Raw genomic sequence first — 16,897 nt, 5'->3', positions numbered from 1 at the left:
TCGGACAAGATGTCAACATTACTTTCTGGGGTCCTTTTTATGTTTTGAAAAAGCAGGAAAACACTATTTCAGCGCAATGCCATCCAGAACAGTTCCAAATGGTGATATTGGGTTGGCAGACTCCATGCGACATTTAGATCAGAAACAAACAGTAACCGGCTTGACAGGAATGTATCTGTTGGTTGCAGGTGTTGTTGCTTTGGCCTGGGCGCTGGGTTACTTTGGCTTTTCTTCACTGTGGATATTTTTCTTGGTATCCAGTTTGTTTGTAATATGGAAAAGTCAGACCTCCAAAATTATAAAGAAACATCTGGATTACGAAGAGGCAGCACTGCACAGAAAAAGGGCATTAAGACAGAGTGAAACGGTGGAGTGGTTAAACTTTTTATTGAATAGATGGTAAGTAAGTCACTTGAGTTCAGGCAGTTCAGTACTGAGTTAAAAGTAACAAGCTCGCCTCACCATATTAGCCTATAACATCCTTTACTAACATAGGCAGCAACAGGGATGGGGAGAGTAGTGTATTTCAATTTGAAGCAATGCATTGTCATCAAAATTTATGGAGGGGGGGTGGGGGGTGACCCCTTCTCCCTCTTGGCTTCCAATATAGAATATGTTTAGAATCAATTGAAATTTCACCATCAATCATTGGTTAGAATAATTTTGCACCAACTGACACTAGATGTGCAGCAAATTAGTAGTCAAATACTAAAATATGCTATTTCATTGCAAAATCTGTTTACAAGTTTAAAGTACATTTGGAACATCAATGTATCAAAGTCAGCAATAAATTTAGAATTAGGTTACTCACCAGGTACACAGATAAAATTAACATAAATGCACAATTGTCATTCCTAAATCTGTTATGCTTAAAACTTGGTGAGGTTTGTTTTTTAAGCTGGGTGCATGCAATCAATGTCAGATCTGCTGAACTCGGCTGCTTGTTGTTCATTTGTACAGATTGTAAGATTTTTCTTCACAATTTAAAATAATTTACATCAACAGTATGAAAGTTTAAAGAAGTAAGTTTCTTAATACAAAACTTTACAAACACAGCATACCTCTAAAACAATGATTGGTCCTTTGAAATATACTAGTTGGTATTTCATGAATATATATATCTGCCAGTACAAAGGTTTTAAATAGTTAATATCGCTGATTTGGTGGCTAAACCATTAGTCTGGCTTTAGTCTGGTAGGTTCACGCTGAGAGCAAGTCAGTGGGTAGGCCACTAGTCCAGTTTCTCTCTCACTAATTACTAACAACTAATGATTAACCTACTTATAGCCTAGATAGCTGATTTGTTTGCCCAGGACAGTGTGCTTGAGCCTAAGCATGAAAATAAATTAAAATGAATCACTGGCCTCAGTGTTATTGTAGTTAAGCCATCGAACATAAGGTTGGTAGGTACTGGGTTTGCAGCCCGGTAACAGCTCCCACCCTGAACAGGTATTAATTACTCAGTGGATAGGTGTAAGACCACTACATCCTCATCTTTCTCACTAACAACTAACCCACTGTTCTGGACAGACAGCCCAGACAGCTGAGGTGTGTGTCCAGGGCAGCGTGCTTCAACCTTTATTGGATTTAAGCACAAAAATAAGTTGAAATCAATGAATTAAAATGAAATCAGTTACAGTGAAGGAAACCAATTAAGAGGCTAGTGAAATCAGCTAGTGCACTGGTATGGAGATTGGTGGAGGTAGTTGATAGATATCAAAAGGGCTGCTTGCTGGGCAATAAAAGTGGAAAGGTGCACCACACTTCACTTGCATATTAGGAGAAACATTTGTGTGTGTGTGTGTGTGTGTATATATATATATATATATATTGGTGTTACATCTACAAATGACAATTTTGAACATTAAAAATCTATTGGTGCACAAAATATGAAATATGCAGGGCACCTGTAATGTTGGTATTTAGAGCGATAAAGATGTAGCAGTTAACAGCTCAGTATTTGAGTTGTTTGGTAACTGTGTTTGACAGATTCATATGTAAGTCAGTCACACTTGAGTGAATGTGAAACGTTGCAAGCAGACATTTATTGATGGCAACCATACGGTTCGGTTCACTGAATATAATTAAACGATCTATAATAGCACAACCCATAAGAACATGAACATATTACATGGTTTACATAGCATATATATTATATGTATAATATATGCATGCTCAGTTTAAATAAAACAATATTTTGTGGCTAGTGCCACATGTGTGTAAACAAACCTGCCTACCATTCTCACCATGTGGTCAGTTCTGGATGGAAAGGAAAGGGATATTGTTTTATGACACCACAGCACATTTTAACTACAGATATTTGGTCTAACACATGATTATTTACACATTTGGTTGATAGAAAAAAAGAAAGGAAACCTGCTGCTACCACATAGGCTACTCCTACTGATAAACCAGCAATAGATTTTATAGAAAGTTTGTTTTGTTAATGACACCACTAGAGCACATTGATTTATTAATCATTGGCTATTGTATTTCAAACATTTGGTAATTCTGACATATAGTCTTAGAGAGGAAACCTGATTCATTTTTCTATTAGTAGCAAGGGATTTTTATATATGCACTTTCCCAGTCAGGACAGCACACACCATGACCTTTAATGAACCAGTTATTGGGCAATGATTGGAACAGGAATAAATGTTTTATATGCACCTACCCATAGACAGGATGACACAACCTTAGATGGCCAGTCATGGTGCACTGGTTGAGATGAGAAAAAACTGGAGTCCACTGAATAACTTTTATCAGGACTGACTCATAGCACCCCAGGTAAGCACTCTGCCATTGGCCTGCATCTCACCCCCAGTTCGGGGCGGGACGTAGTCCAGTGGTAAAGCGTTCGCTTGATGTGCGGTCGGTCTAGGATCAATCCCCGTTGGTGGACCCATTGGGCTATTTCTCATTCCAACCAGTGCTGCACAACTGGTGTAACAAAGGCCGTGGTATGTACTATCTGTGGAATGGTATATATAAAAGATCCCTTGCTGCTAATTGAAAAGAGTAGCCTATGAAGTGGCGACAGCAGGTTCCGTCTCTTAGTATCTGTGTGGTCCTTAACCATATGTCTGATGCCATATAGCCATAAATAAAATGTGTTAAGTGTGTCATTAAATAAAACACTTTTTTCTTCTTCCCACCTCCAGTTCTGTTCTGAGAGAAACCTAACTGCATGTTGCTTAAGGTCTCAATTCAGATTTATTCCATTTTACTAAGCCAAACCATAAAATTTCATTGTTTCCTTTAACTTGTTGGAAAACAACATGGTAGGTCGTTAAGGGGAAAACACTTTATTTAGAATATATTTCAAGTGGTATTTTAATATTAAATACATTCAGCTGCCTTTCTACACAGTATGTTAAAATACTAAAATTCAGCATTATTTAAGTGGGTGATATTTATGGTAATAATATTTGTATTAAAAGATACAAGTAAAATGAGCACATAACAAAATTAGTGAAAGCAGGTTAAAAGTAATATTGGGTAAATGAAAACAAACAATATTTTGTGTTATATTATGGACGGGGCAGGATTTAGCTCAGTTGGTTGAGTGCTTGCTTGAGGTTCTTGCATTGCAAAATCAAACCACTTCAGTGGATCCATTCAGCTGATTGTTTTTTTTCTCTCATTCCAACCAGTATACCACAACTGGTCAAAGGGCATGGTATGTACTTTCTTGTCTGGGAAAGTGCATATAAAAGATCCCTTGCTGCATTAGGAAACATGCAGCAGATTTTCTCTGATGACTACTACATGTCAGAATTACCAAATGTTTGACATCCAATAACCGATGATTAATGTGCTCTAGTGGTGTCGTTAAACAAAACAAACTTTATATTATGGACATTTCAGTAGTGTTAAAAATCTCAGTAGGATGACATTAGCACGGTGTGGATGGCCTGAGACGTTGATATTAGACGTGGAATATTATTACATGGATTACAGATTTTTACAAACAGTAAATTGACATGTTTACAGGGCTCTGAAAATTGCGAGAGTGTTGTTTAGTTCGCACATGTCGCTCGTGTAAGTAGAGTTTGCGTCATTATGGATATGCATAAGTAGAGTTTGCCCCTGCACGTGCTGTAACCTCACCGTGGTGCAGGGGTGTAACATTCTCTTTGAGAATGGCCAATACAGCACAAATTGAAGTTTAGAGTAAAATTCGGTGTCCGTAAAATTCTGTGATATTTGTATTTGTATTTTTGCACAGTTCTTTACATTGTTTTTGTTTAAACCATGAATTTTTATATTGATGTTGATCATCACTTTATTTATTTGCATTACCATAGTTTGACACCCAATAGCCGATGTATTTTTCGTGCTGGGGTGTCGTTAAACATTCATTCATTCAAGTAGAGTTTGCGTCATTATGGATATGCATAAGTAGAGTTTGCGTCATTATGCATATGCATAAGTAGAGTTTGCGTCATTATGCATATGCACATGTTAACGCATACGCATACGTGCACATGGAGACATAGCTTAACCCATTTTTCATTCACACATTGAATTTATGACATCATTTACATGATCGTGATGGGTTATGTAAAAATTAAATAGATTACCTGAATTTGTTTTTGCGTAACCCATAAATGGTTTATGCAAATGTTCAATTCTCAGAGGCCTGGTTTATTAGCAGAAGAACACTCATTTGAACAATGTATAAAATCAGTGGATGGCTTTTTATTATGACATTGCTCATCTCCATGTTTCCAAGTGATCAGCATGTTCACTAGATCTGCACTAGATGTTCTAAGATAGCCAGAATGACAGATGATCACAACCTGGGGTATAACACTGATGATTACTGCTGCCAGGGAAATGAATTGCCAGACAGTAAATAGTTAAATGAATACTCAAAATAGTATAGCGATGGTTCATTCTTTTATCATCCATCCTGAAGTGAAATGTAATGCTACCTGCTATCTCTTCTTCTTTTTTTTCTTTCTTCTTTTTTTATCACAACTGTTTGTTTTAAAATAGGAATGATAAAAAGTTGAGTTTGAACACAGTTCATGTTTTGAGTTTTAGAACAGTTCATGTTTGAGTTTTAGAACAGTTCATGTTTGAGTTTTAGAACAGTTCATGTTTTGAGTTTTAGAACAGTTCATGTTTGAGTTTTAGAACAGTTCATGTTTGAGTTTTAGAACAGTTCATGTTTGAGTTTTAGAACAGTTCATGTTTGAGTTTTAGAACAGTTCATGTTTTGAGTTTTAGAACAGTTCATGTTTGAGTTTTAGAACAGTTCATGTTTGAGTTTTAGAACAGTTCATGTTTGAGTTTTAGAACAGTTCATGTTTGAGTTTTAGAACAGTTCATGTTTTGAGTTTTAGAACAGTTCATGTTTGAGTTTTAGAACAGTTCATGTTTGAGTTTTAGAACAGTTCATGTTTGAGTTTTAGAACAGTTCATGTTTGAGTTTTAGAACAGTTCATGTTTTGAGTTTTAGAACAGTTCATGTTTGAGTTTTAGAACAGTTCATGTTTGAGTTTTAGAACAGTTCATGTTTTGAGTTTTAGAACAGTTCATGTTTTGAGTTTTAGAACAGTTCATGTTTTGAGTTTTAGAACAGTTCATGTTTTGAGTTTTAGAAAAGTTCATGTTTTGGAAGTTACAGCTGCCAAATTTGTTAAAGCCTAATATTAGACATAGAACTCAGAACTTTCCACAGCATATTCATCTTGTTCCCCATTACTTCTATGAAGCAGAAATGCTTTAAAACTTGTTGAACAGGTTTGATCAAGATTACCGTTATTTATATTTGTTCTTGTCTCCTAAACAGACATGCTTACTGTATTTCAAGTATGTAGAATATTTTATAGCAGCATACATGTATGTTCTTACAGATACCTTATAAAATGGTAAATATTTAACGTTGTGTTATAATGGTATAATAATAGTTGTTTATATTTAGATGATAGTTGTTTATTTAATAAAAGTGTATTGTCCTACAAGACTAACATGGCAGTTATTACTTTAATATCCAGATACATGTATGTACATGTTCTTCTTTAAGTTACCTTAAGGCCAAGTTTATTGCTTGCTTTAACTTACATTGTAAATATTGATCTGAATTACTTGTTTTTCAGCTACACTTTTCATATTTTCTTCCCTTACTCTCTCTGTTATTTAACAAACAATGTTATAATGAGAACAATGTCCTTCAGATGATGGTTGGATGGGTAAATGGATGAATAGATAGATGGATGGACAGATGGATGCATAAATGGATGGATGGATGGATGGATGAGTATAATCAATATTATAATGAGAAAAAGGCCTTTCAGACAGTGGATGAATGGATGGATAGGTAAATGGATGGATGGGTGATTTGCTGGGTGGATGATTGGGGAGAACATTGATGGCTGGATGAATAGGTAGATGGATGGGAACATGGATGAATGAATTAATAGATGGATGGGAGGATGGATGAATGAATTGGTGGATGGATGAATTGGTAGATGGATGGGAGGATGGATGAATTGGTAGATGGATGGGAGGATGGATGGATGAATTGGTAGATGGATGGGAACATGGATGAATGAATTAATAGATGGATGAGAGGATGGATGGATAAATTGATAGATTGATGGGAGGATGGATGGATAAATTGATAGATTGATGAGAGGATGGATGAATTGGTAGATGGATGACAGGATGGATGGATGAATTGGTAGATGGATGGATAAATTGATAGATTGATGGGAGGATGGATGAATTGGTAGATGGATGGGAGAATGAATGAATTGGTACATGGGTGGCAGGATGGATGAATTGGTAGATGGATGGGATGATGGATGAATTGGTACATGGATGGGAGGATGGATGAATCGGTTCATGGATGTGAGGATGGATGAATTGGTACATGGATGGGAGAATGGATGAATTGGTAGATGGATGGGAGGATGGATGGATGAATTGGTACATGGATGGGAGGATGGATGAATTGGTACATGGATGGGAGGATGGATGAATTGGTAGATGGATGGATAGATGGATGTATTGGTAGATGCATGGATGGGTAGATGGATGTATTGGTAGATGGATGGATGGATGGATGGGTAGATGGATATTTTGGTAGATGGATGGGTGAATGGATAGATGGATGTATTGGTAGATGCATGGATGGGTAGATGGATGTATTGGTAGATGGATGGATTGGTAGATGGATGGATCGATGGGTAGATGGATATATTGGTAGATGGATGGGTGAATGGATGGATGTATTGGCAGATGGATGTATTGGTAGATGGATGTATTGGTAGATGGATGTATTGGCAGATGGATGTATGGGCAGATTGATGTATGGGTAGATTGATGTATTGGTAGATGGATGTATTGGCAGATGGATGTATGGGTAGATGGATGTATGGGTATATGGATGTATTGATGTATTGGTAGATGGATGGATTGGCAGATGGATGGATTGGCAGATGGATGGATTGGTAGATGGATGGATTGGGTAGATGTATGGATTGGTAGATGGATGGATTGACAGATGGATGGATTGGCAGATGGATGGATTGGGTAGATGGATGGATTGGCAGATGGATGGATTGGCAGATGGATGTATCGGCAGATGGATTCTATCGATAGATGGATGGATGGGTAGATGGATGGATGTATTGGCAGATGGATGTATTGGTGGATGGATGGATGGATGGATAGATGGATGGATAGATAGATGTATTGGTAGATGGATGGATGGGTGGATGTATTGGTAGATGCATGGATGGGTAGATGGATGTATTGGTAGATGGATGGATTGGTAGATGGATGGATGGATGTTTTGGTAGATGCATGGATGGGTAGATGGATGTATTGGTAGATGGATGGATTGGTAGATGGATGGATCTATGGGTAGATGGATGGATTGGTAGATGGATGGGTGAATGGATAGATGGATGTATTGGCAGATGGATGTATTGGCAGATGGATGTATTGGTAGATGGATGTATTGGCAGATGGATATATGGGTAGATGGATGTATTGGCAGATGGATGTATGGGTATATGGGATTGATGTATTGGTAGATGGATGGATTGGCAGATGGATGGATTGGCAGATGGATGGATTGGGTAGATGTATGGATTGGTAGATGGATGGATTGGCAGATGGATGGATTGGGTAGATGGATGTATCGGCAGATGGATGTATCGGTAGATGGATGGATGGGTAGATGGATGGATGTATTGGTAGATGGATGTATTGGTAGATGGATGGATGGATGGATGGATGGATGGATGGATGGATGGATGGATGGATGGATGGATGGATGGATGGATGGATGGATGGATGGATGGATGGTGGATGGATGGATAGATGGATGGATAGATAGATGTATTGGTAGATGGATGTATTGGTAGATGGATGGATGTATTGGTAGATGGATGTATTGGTAGATGGATGGATGGGCAGATAGATGGATGGACGGGTAGGTAGATGGATGGATTGGCAGATGGATGGATTGGCAGATGGATGGATTGGGTAGATGGATGGATTGGGTAGATGGATGGATGGGCAGATGGATGGATGGGTAGATGAATGGATGGGCAGATGGATGAATAGATGGTTAGATAGATGAATGAATAGATGGGTGGATGAATAGTAGATGGGTAGATAGGTGGATGGATGATTATATGGATTTGTGTTGGTTTATTTAGTTCAATCTGTATATTTTCAGGTGGGTGTTCAGCTCAAGTACTATAGAAGATCTTGTCAAGAAGAGGCTAGATGAAAGACTCGTTGACATCAAACCTTCATTTTTAGGTACGTGATACTTGACTGAGAAGAATTGGATTGTAGGGTGAAGGAAATGTTTTACTTAATGACACACTCAACACATTTTATTTACGCTTATATGGCGTCAGTTGTAGGATGAATTCTACTTGATAAGTAGACCAATCTGACTGTTTCCATTTCAGCAATAGCTCCAGGACTGATATATGTGTATATCAAAGGTTATTAATATAAAACTGGGTTTATTTTTTCACTATACATACCAAGTGTTCCAGTTACCATAATAGTATGTTAAACACCTAAAGCTGTAATTTAAAAAAAGCTTGGATGCTGTTGACAGAGATGACTTTAAGAATAGCAGTAACAGGTGAAAATTAAATTATAGATGGCTATTACAAGAATGATGCAATTGCATTGGTTTATCTTAAAGATTAACACCATACATTAAGTCCCAGCTAGTTTAACCAATCAAGGACAACGTTTCCAATGCATATCCCAAGGTTATCAACATACACAAATTATGTAAAAGAAATACTAATATTCAGTTGGGAAGTATTTATTCTTTGTAATTCTTTACTCAGCAAACATTTATTAATTAAGCAACGAAAAATCATTGACAGCCACCTATTAATGGCATCCCTGGTTGAATAACATTCCTGTATTTTCCCATCATAAATGACCAATATACTGACCACATATACTTATTATTACCATCATGTCAACTTTCATTACTTAGCAATTAGAAAATGTCTTTAAATTACCTTGGATTAAAGTATTTGGTTTCAAATTGTACAAGACAGCTGAGCAGTAAGCAAACTCTAGTCCCAGAGTTAAAGTGTCTCAATGTTTGTCTTTCTACTTGAGGTTGAACCCTGGGGCAAAACCCACTTCTAGTTTAATATATTGGGATCCGTGCATGCTTTAATTTACAATGTATATCACTATACCTGACTCATTCACTCACAGGCCAATGCAAAACAGCTGCGGTACAAGAAAGCTGAAAATAACCTTTTATTGTATCTTTACTTTGGTTCTTTGTTATTTTTATTTTTATTACCTTTTGACATGCAAACAGTGCTGCATATCTATGAAGTGCAACACTGCACAGAAGCAGACTTGACAAAGAGAATTATGCAACGTGACATTTGCAGATAGGTAAAATATCGGATTAAAAACTGAAAGAAAATATAAGATTATTATGTGCATTACTGTGTATGTGTGTGTGTGTTACTATTTATGTGTGCATATGTCTGTATACATATATGTACATATAGCACTTGCTTCATGCATGGATAGTCTAGGATCGATCCCCGTTGGTGGGCCCATTTTCAGTTCTAGCCAGTACACCACAACTGGTATATCAAAGGCTGTGGTACATGCTATCCTGTCTGTGGAATGGTGCATATAAAAGATCCCTTGCTACTAATGAAAAAATGTAGTAGGTTTCCTCTCTAAGACTATATGTAAAAAATCACCAAATGTTTGACATCCAATAGCCGCTAATTAATAGATCATTGTGCTCTAGTGGTATTGTTAAACAAAACAAATTGTATATGTGCTATTGATGCAAACACATATGTGTGTAATCTTATCACCCAAGGTGTTAATTTTAGTTTGGAAGTTACAAGCTGACATGAAATATCAGTGACACTAATTTAGTCATGTAACAGTTGACATTTATAGATAGGTTATGAATTTTAAATGTTTTACTGGTACTGTTATGATGGGATAGAATTCTTCAGTCATCACTTCACTTATTGTACATACTGTAAAATTATTCATAGTGTTGCCAGTAATTTATATGCACTGTACGTTATGAATAAGTTGTTCATATATCTGTGACAAAAACATTAATATACTTGCAGGCAGCACACCACCATTTGTCATGTTGTTACTTGTTGTAGCAGCTTAATATAGTCTGGTTTGGGAAATTGATCCTCATAAAGAAACCCTACAAAATTCTGATATGCCTTTTGAAATGTTTCTTTGATAATTACAAGCAGGTTGACCATTTCTACCCCGGAGCAGACTTTCTGGCTATCCAGAGCTCGGCCGCTGGACAGACATGCTTGAAGCTCTAGTGGCACATGAGCATGTAAATAATATACCTGAACCCGAACCCAAGCAGGTTGACCTCTGTAGTATTTAAATAATCCATTGGTTTGAAATGCTTGTTATATGTAGTACCAGTTAATAAGAACTGTGAAATGGGTATACCAGTACATTCATGTAGTTTTTACATTCCGTTTATGAAAAACGTTATGGTTTTCTTTATAGCCTTTATTTGAGGTAAATATTTGATAATTTAGTCATGTAGTCTTCAGGGGCTACATTTTCCATTAGCAGCAAGGAAACATTTATAGGCACTTTTTCACAAACAAGACAACACATACCATAGGGTTATACCAGTCATGGGACACTGGTTGGGATGGGGACCCCCTGGTACACTTAAGATTCTGAGATCTACTAGAAGTACATGTATGTATATTTAATCCATGAATTTTTAATCTAAATTTGCTTATAGCTAGCATGTTTGGACACGTTTCCCAGAAAACTTGGAGGGTGTGCCAGAATATTTTTTTTAATGTGCTTGAACCTGGTGGATGTGTTGATTGATTGATTAATTGATCGATTGATAAATTGATTAATTGATTGCATTATTTTATGTTTGGTACGCAACCTTGAGGTTGACCGTGACATGAATACACTGGCCTTGGTGGCGCAGTTGTTAAGCCATCGGACTACAGGCTTGTAGGTATAGGGTTCGCAGCCTGGTACCGGCTCCAACCCAGAGCGAGTTCTTAATGACTCAATGGGTAGGTGTAAGGCCACTACACCCTCTTCTCTCTCACTAACCAACTAACAACTAACCCACTGTCCTGGACAGACAGCCCAGATAGCTGAGGTGTGTGCCTAGGACAGCATGCTTGAACCTTAATTGGATATAAGCACGAAAATAAGTTGAAATGAATGAAATGAATGAATGACATGAATTATGTATTATTGCTGAGTTGTGTATGAACCTTGAAAGACCCATCATTTAAAAATCTTTTAAAAATAAAAAATCCCTAAATATAATGCAAAAGTTTTATGCTTTCAAAGCAATAACTAGTATATATATCCCTTTCTATGACTTTGATTGAAGGTGAAACAAAATCAAGACTGAAAATGTATTTGACACAAAGTAGGTAGATGGTTGCGTTTTTCAAAGCATGTTATTTAGCTTATATTTAAACAGTTTATTCAGGCATTGGTAACAATAATCCCCAGCATATTGTTTTAATCATTGGCTATTGTGAAAGGAAAGGAAAGGAATATTTGTGTAATGACACCTTGGCACATTTTTCTAAAATGTTAAAGAGGAATATCACTAGGCCTACTGTCATACAGGCAAGCCAGGGCCATAGCTAGGACTTTTTTTTATTGGGGTGGGGGGAGATGAATTCTGGGAAGGCGCAAAACGCCAGGGGGTCTAGGGGCATGCCCCCTTTGCCTTTCCCACTAGCTATGGCTCTGCAAGGACAAGAACAAGGACATGGAAATCATTTAATGTGCACATTCAGGTCACTGCTGATCTTTTATGTGCACTTTTTTCCACACACTGGATAACACATACCGTGACTTGTATCTGTCAGGCTTTGTGGAAGGCCAAGATGAGACTTCTGATGTTTTCTAAACATGGGACCTGATCCCTAGATGAAGTCCCAACAAGCTAGCTGCTAGCCTCCAACAGTAACCCTTAATAGCACTAGCTTATGTTGGTTATTAAATTATACACATTATTATCACATCATCACTAGTTAAATTCACGCTTGAGCAATTTTGTATTCCCATGGGAAAGACTGTTTTATCTCTTTGTCTCTTAAGGCGTACACATAAAGCATCTTTATTCACTGTGCACTAATGTACATAAAGTTGCTGTGTGTATCGACAGATTCCCTGTGTTTCGTGTGTTTCCGTAGCGGTGTATTCACCTTGAGTCCATGCCGATATGTGTCTCTGTGCATGGCTTGTCATAAGTAGATCTTACACTCGAGCGACTTTTACTTGGATCTGTATTCACGTTGGGAGATAGCCCAGCGGGTTATTCATTATGACCACGTGTCTTTTCTTGCGACTGGCAGATAATGCCAAATCTCTGCCTTTCAAATGGCCGGGGTGTCATTCAGGAGTACTTTGGTCAACAGCTATTGTCATTCTCAAGACACAAACAACCATTTTATTTTGTACATTTTTCTCATGCTGTGTAATTCCTTTAAAAATATCATGTAGAACTTTACAGTTTACTCAGCTCTGACAGATTGTCTTTGAAGGATATTCAATGCCAAACCCTGATTGTTAAGCTTATTTAACTTCATATCATATAATGACATAAAGATGCTAATAGCCTTTTAGTTAAATGCATATGTTGATCCATAAGTGTTAGTGTACTGTTTTAACATTGCACCCCCTCCCTAGAAATATCCTACAGCCACTCCAGAAATGCATGTTAGCTAAAACAAAGTACTTCGATCTTATTGCACTTAATGAGCTATGTAAATACAGGAATACATGTTATTTTATTGCACCCCAGAACATGAATTCACAATATATCATTATTTGAAACTTTATGTTCAAACTTTAAAATATTATTGAATAAATACTATTCAAAAATTGTGATAAAAACATTTGACGTGATTGTGATGATTTTCTAAATTATTCTTATTAATATTCTGTAACAACTTTTCTGCTGAACATTTAATCAGCTATTTTAAAATTTATCTTTGAGGATTTCTCAACACCACCCCCCCATCCACCCCCCAAGTGTCATTTACGAAGATGAAGCATGGTAACCACAGTGCCCAACATGAATGTTTACACTGCTGCAATACCTGTAAATCCACTTTAGCTGTAGACTGTTTGTCAGCACAGCAGGATCTGGCTCAAAATCTGTTTGTGTGTCCAGTGGAATTCCACACAGTTATACTGAAAACCTCTAGTACAATTTCTTTCACAAACATTATTTTATGATGGTTATAATCAACATGCACTGCAGGTATCTAACTTGGAAAAAAAAAGTAAAAAAGTAAAAGAGGAGACATCAGCTTGTATCCTGTGGAAGTACCAGCATAAACAGACACTATTGGTATTGATCTTAACCGGCCTCAGTGGTGTTGTGGTTAAGCCATCAGAAACAAGGCTGGTAGGTACTGGGTTCGCAGCCCAGTATCAGCTCCCACCCAGAGCAACTTTTAACGACTCAGTGGGTAGGTGTAAGAGTCTTAGACCACTACACCCTCTTCTCTCTCACTAACTACTAACTACTAACCTACTGTCCTGGACAGATAGCCCAGATAGTTGAGATGTCTGACCAGGACAGCATGCTTGAACCTTAATTGGATATAAGCATGGAAATAAGTTGAAATGAAATGAAATTAAATTGATTTTAATAATAAAATAGCTAAGTCATCAGGTTTAAGCACTTTTTTCTTCTTTTCTTAAGCACTTGTCATAGCCAGAAGGGGTGGGGGGTTTTCTTTTACTATCTTTTATATCTTCCTATTGCCTCATAACATGGCTCATAGACAATGTGGTAGCCACCTTCCCCACCCCTCCATCCACACCCCTACTATATAAAAACCTAGCTACACCAATGGGTAGGTACTCAGTTTATATTTCAATACTGGCAATATCACTCTGTTTGACAGATAGTTAAGATGTGTTTAAACCTTAACTGGATTTAAGTACCCAAAATTAAATTAAAAAAAACCAACAGTGGAGTCCTCGGGTTAATGATAGGGAAAATTAATTGCTAATTGCTAATTACTTATGTTACCTGCCTATTAGTAATTAATCATTGGCCAGAACAATAGTGCTAAATACTATATACTATATGCTAAATACTATATACTATATGCTAAATATATTAATTGTAGAGTATAATTATATGAGACTATGTTCTGATGAATGCCCTGCTTTGTAAAATTCACATCATGTGAGTTCAGTGGGTGAAGGTAATAGCAGTGTGTATTGTAATCTGTCATCAGAGACACCTGTGATGAACGAGCGGGATGCACTGCACCTGAACAGTGTGTTCTAATGGGTTATTATCTCAACTAAACATTAAAATATTTCACTCTCCAGGGACCGCCTTGGTTTCTCACGTTGCTGTAACTTCCTCCTAGTGTTAATCCTGTACACGTCTACGTTAGACACTGGGGAGTAACACGGACAGTACGTCCCTCCATATTTCTCACCTGGCCCCAAATTTGTGAAATTTAGCTTAGAAAAAAATCTTTAGTTAAACATTACTTGAGGGAAAATCTGGATAACACTCCAGATATGTTGTAAATATCCATGAATGCATTAACTTTATTAATAAAAAACACTTTTTATCACTAGTAGGAAGAAGGAAGGATGGAAATGTTTTATTTAATGATGCACTCAACACATTTTATTTACGGTTATATGACGTCAGACATATGGTTAAGGACCACACAGATATTGAGAACACAGGTATTGAAAGAGGACACCCGCTGTCCCCACTTCATGGGCTACTCTTTTTGATTAGCAGCAAGGGATCTTTTATATGCACCATCCCACAGACAGGATAGTACATACCATGGCCTTTGTTACACCAGTTGTGGAGCACTGGCTGGAACGAGAATTAGCCCAATGGGTCCACCGATGGGCATTGATCCTAAACTGACTGCACATCAAGTGGATGCTTTACCACTGGGCTACATCCCACCCCCACTAGTAGGAATGATAGAATTAAACAGAACATGGTTAGAAGATTTAAAAAAGTCTTTAAATATTTACATCATTAATATACCTATGTTCAACATTGTTGCCATGATAGAATGTTTATTAAAAAAAAGGAGAAAAAAGAAAAAAAATATTTTAGTAATAAAAAAAGTGTGTTTTGTACCACTGTTAAATATATCCCCTCCCCCGTAACGTTACATAACGTTTGGATCTACACCCACCCACCCCTTCGAGCATTACACAATATTTGAATGGCTCCTTATTCACATTTCCATTACATTTACTGAAAAAAAAATTCAGTATGTGCATATAATGTACATGTATATGTAATATATAATGGGTGATTCTCCCGTACTGTTGCACATTTGAAAACGTGTTTTGTGAAAAATTAATTCATTGTATTGGGAATAAATTTTGTATGTTTTAAAACCTGACTTATTACTTATTTAAGATATATTGTTAGCAGTGATGATACTTCAACATTTGTTGGGTTTTTTACATTGTTTACCAAGTCATCACAAACAAATGTCCTCACCGTCACATTTCATGTGTTAATTTCACACGAGTATAAATTGGACAAGATGTTATAACTGCAGGGAAATTCATGTGCAGTGCTATCCCTAGATATATAAATGTTGCTTTTCATAAATCAGCTTCATCAATTTCATATTTTATTTCTGCAGCTGTTTGATAGCGATGGGTTTGTTTTGCTGTGTGGGATGAAAATGTATATTTTGAACATGTAAAGTTTGTTTTTTATTGCCAGGCTATTCACATTTGGTAATGCCAGATATGTTTTTCTTTGCAAAAGTCTGTGTTACATTTATTAATCCAATTCTGGTACAATAAAATTGAAGAATTTTTTTTTAACATGAACTCTGATATTCGTGATGGAGAGGGACATGATGTTACGGAAAAGACACTCTTGTGATGGTAAAGACATTTGTTAACCTTCATTAAGATACTAAGCAAACAACATGTTACGTGACCATAGCTGCACTTTAATCAATAAACTCACATGTGCATCAAGTAGCTAACAGAACAGTCAGTACTTAAATTCACAAAATAACTAGTTTGCTATTTTCACCTAGATACAGTTTCTGGCTCAAAACCTCCATTTTGCATCAACATGTCAATTTGAACAACCTTACCACTTTTAAAATTTAACTATGCATTATCCATATAATCTCCCAAATGAATTGATCAGCAACTTGTTACAAGAAAATGAAACATCTAATTGTGAAATAAAAATCAACTGTTAAAACACTTTCAAAAACAAGTTTGTCACTGAACTGACATTTATGAATACTTAGAACATACTTTATTCCAGATATTGGAGTCAATTTGTAAATGTCGTTTAGTAACTGGCGTTGGTTCAGGGATAATTCCCACA

The 16,897-nt window shown here is 36.8% G+C and overlaps 1 protein-coding gene across 5 annotated transcripts in view; it reads left to right on the top strand.

The window, feature by feature from the left end:
• LOC121371713 (tricalbin-3-like) overlaps positions 1–16,897 on the top strand; it is a 66,685-nt gene continuing 49,788 nt past the window's right edge. For all 5 annotated transcript variants that reach the window (XM_041497811.1, XM_041497808.1, XM_041497809.1 and 2 more), the window contains exons 1-2: positions 1–399; positions 8,702–8,787. In XM_041497811.1, the coding sequence (XP_041353745.1) occupies positions 77–399; positions 8,702–8,787 (409 nt within the window). In that variant the 5' untranslated portion in view covers positions 1–76. The remainder of the gene's footprint in view (positions 400–8,701; positions 8,788–16,897) is intronic.

This window comes from Gigantopelta aegis, chromosome 4, assembly GCF_016097555.1.
Source record: "Gigantopelta aegis isolate Gae_Host chromosome 4, Gae_host_genome, whole genome shotgun sequence".
In the NCBI taxonomy this organism is placed as follows: Eukaryota; Metazoa; Mollusca; class Gastropoda; order Neomphalida; family Peltospiridae; genus Gigantopelta; species Gigantopelta aegis.
Note: the sequence above shows the minus strand (reverse complement) of the source record. Positions and strands in the feature narration are given on the sequence as shown.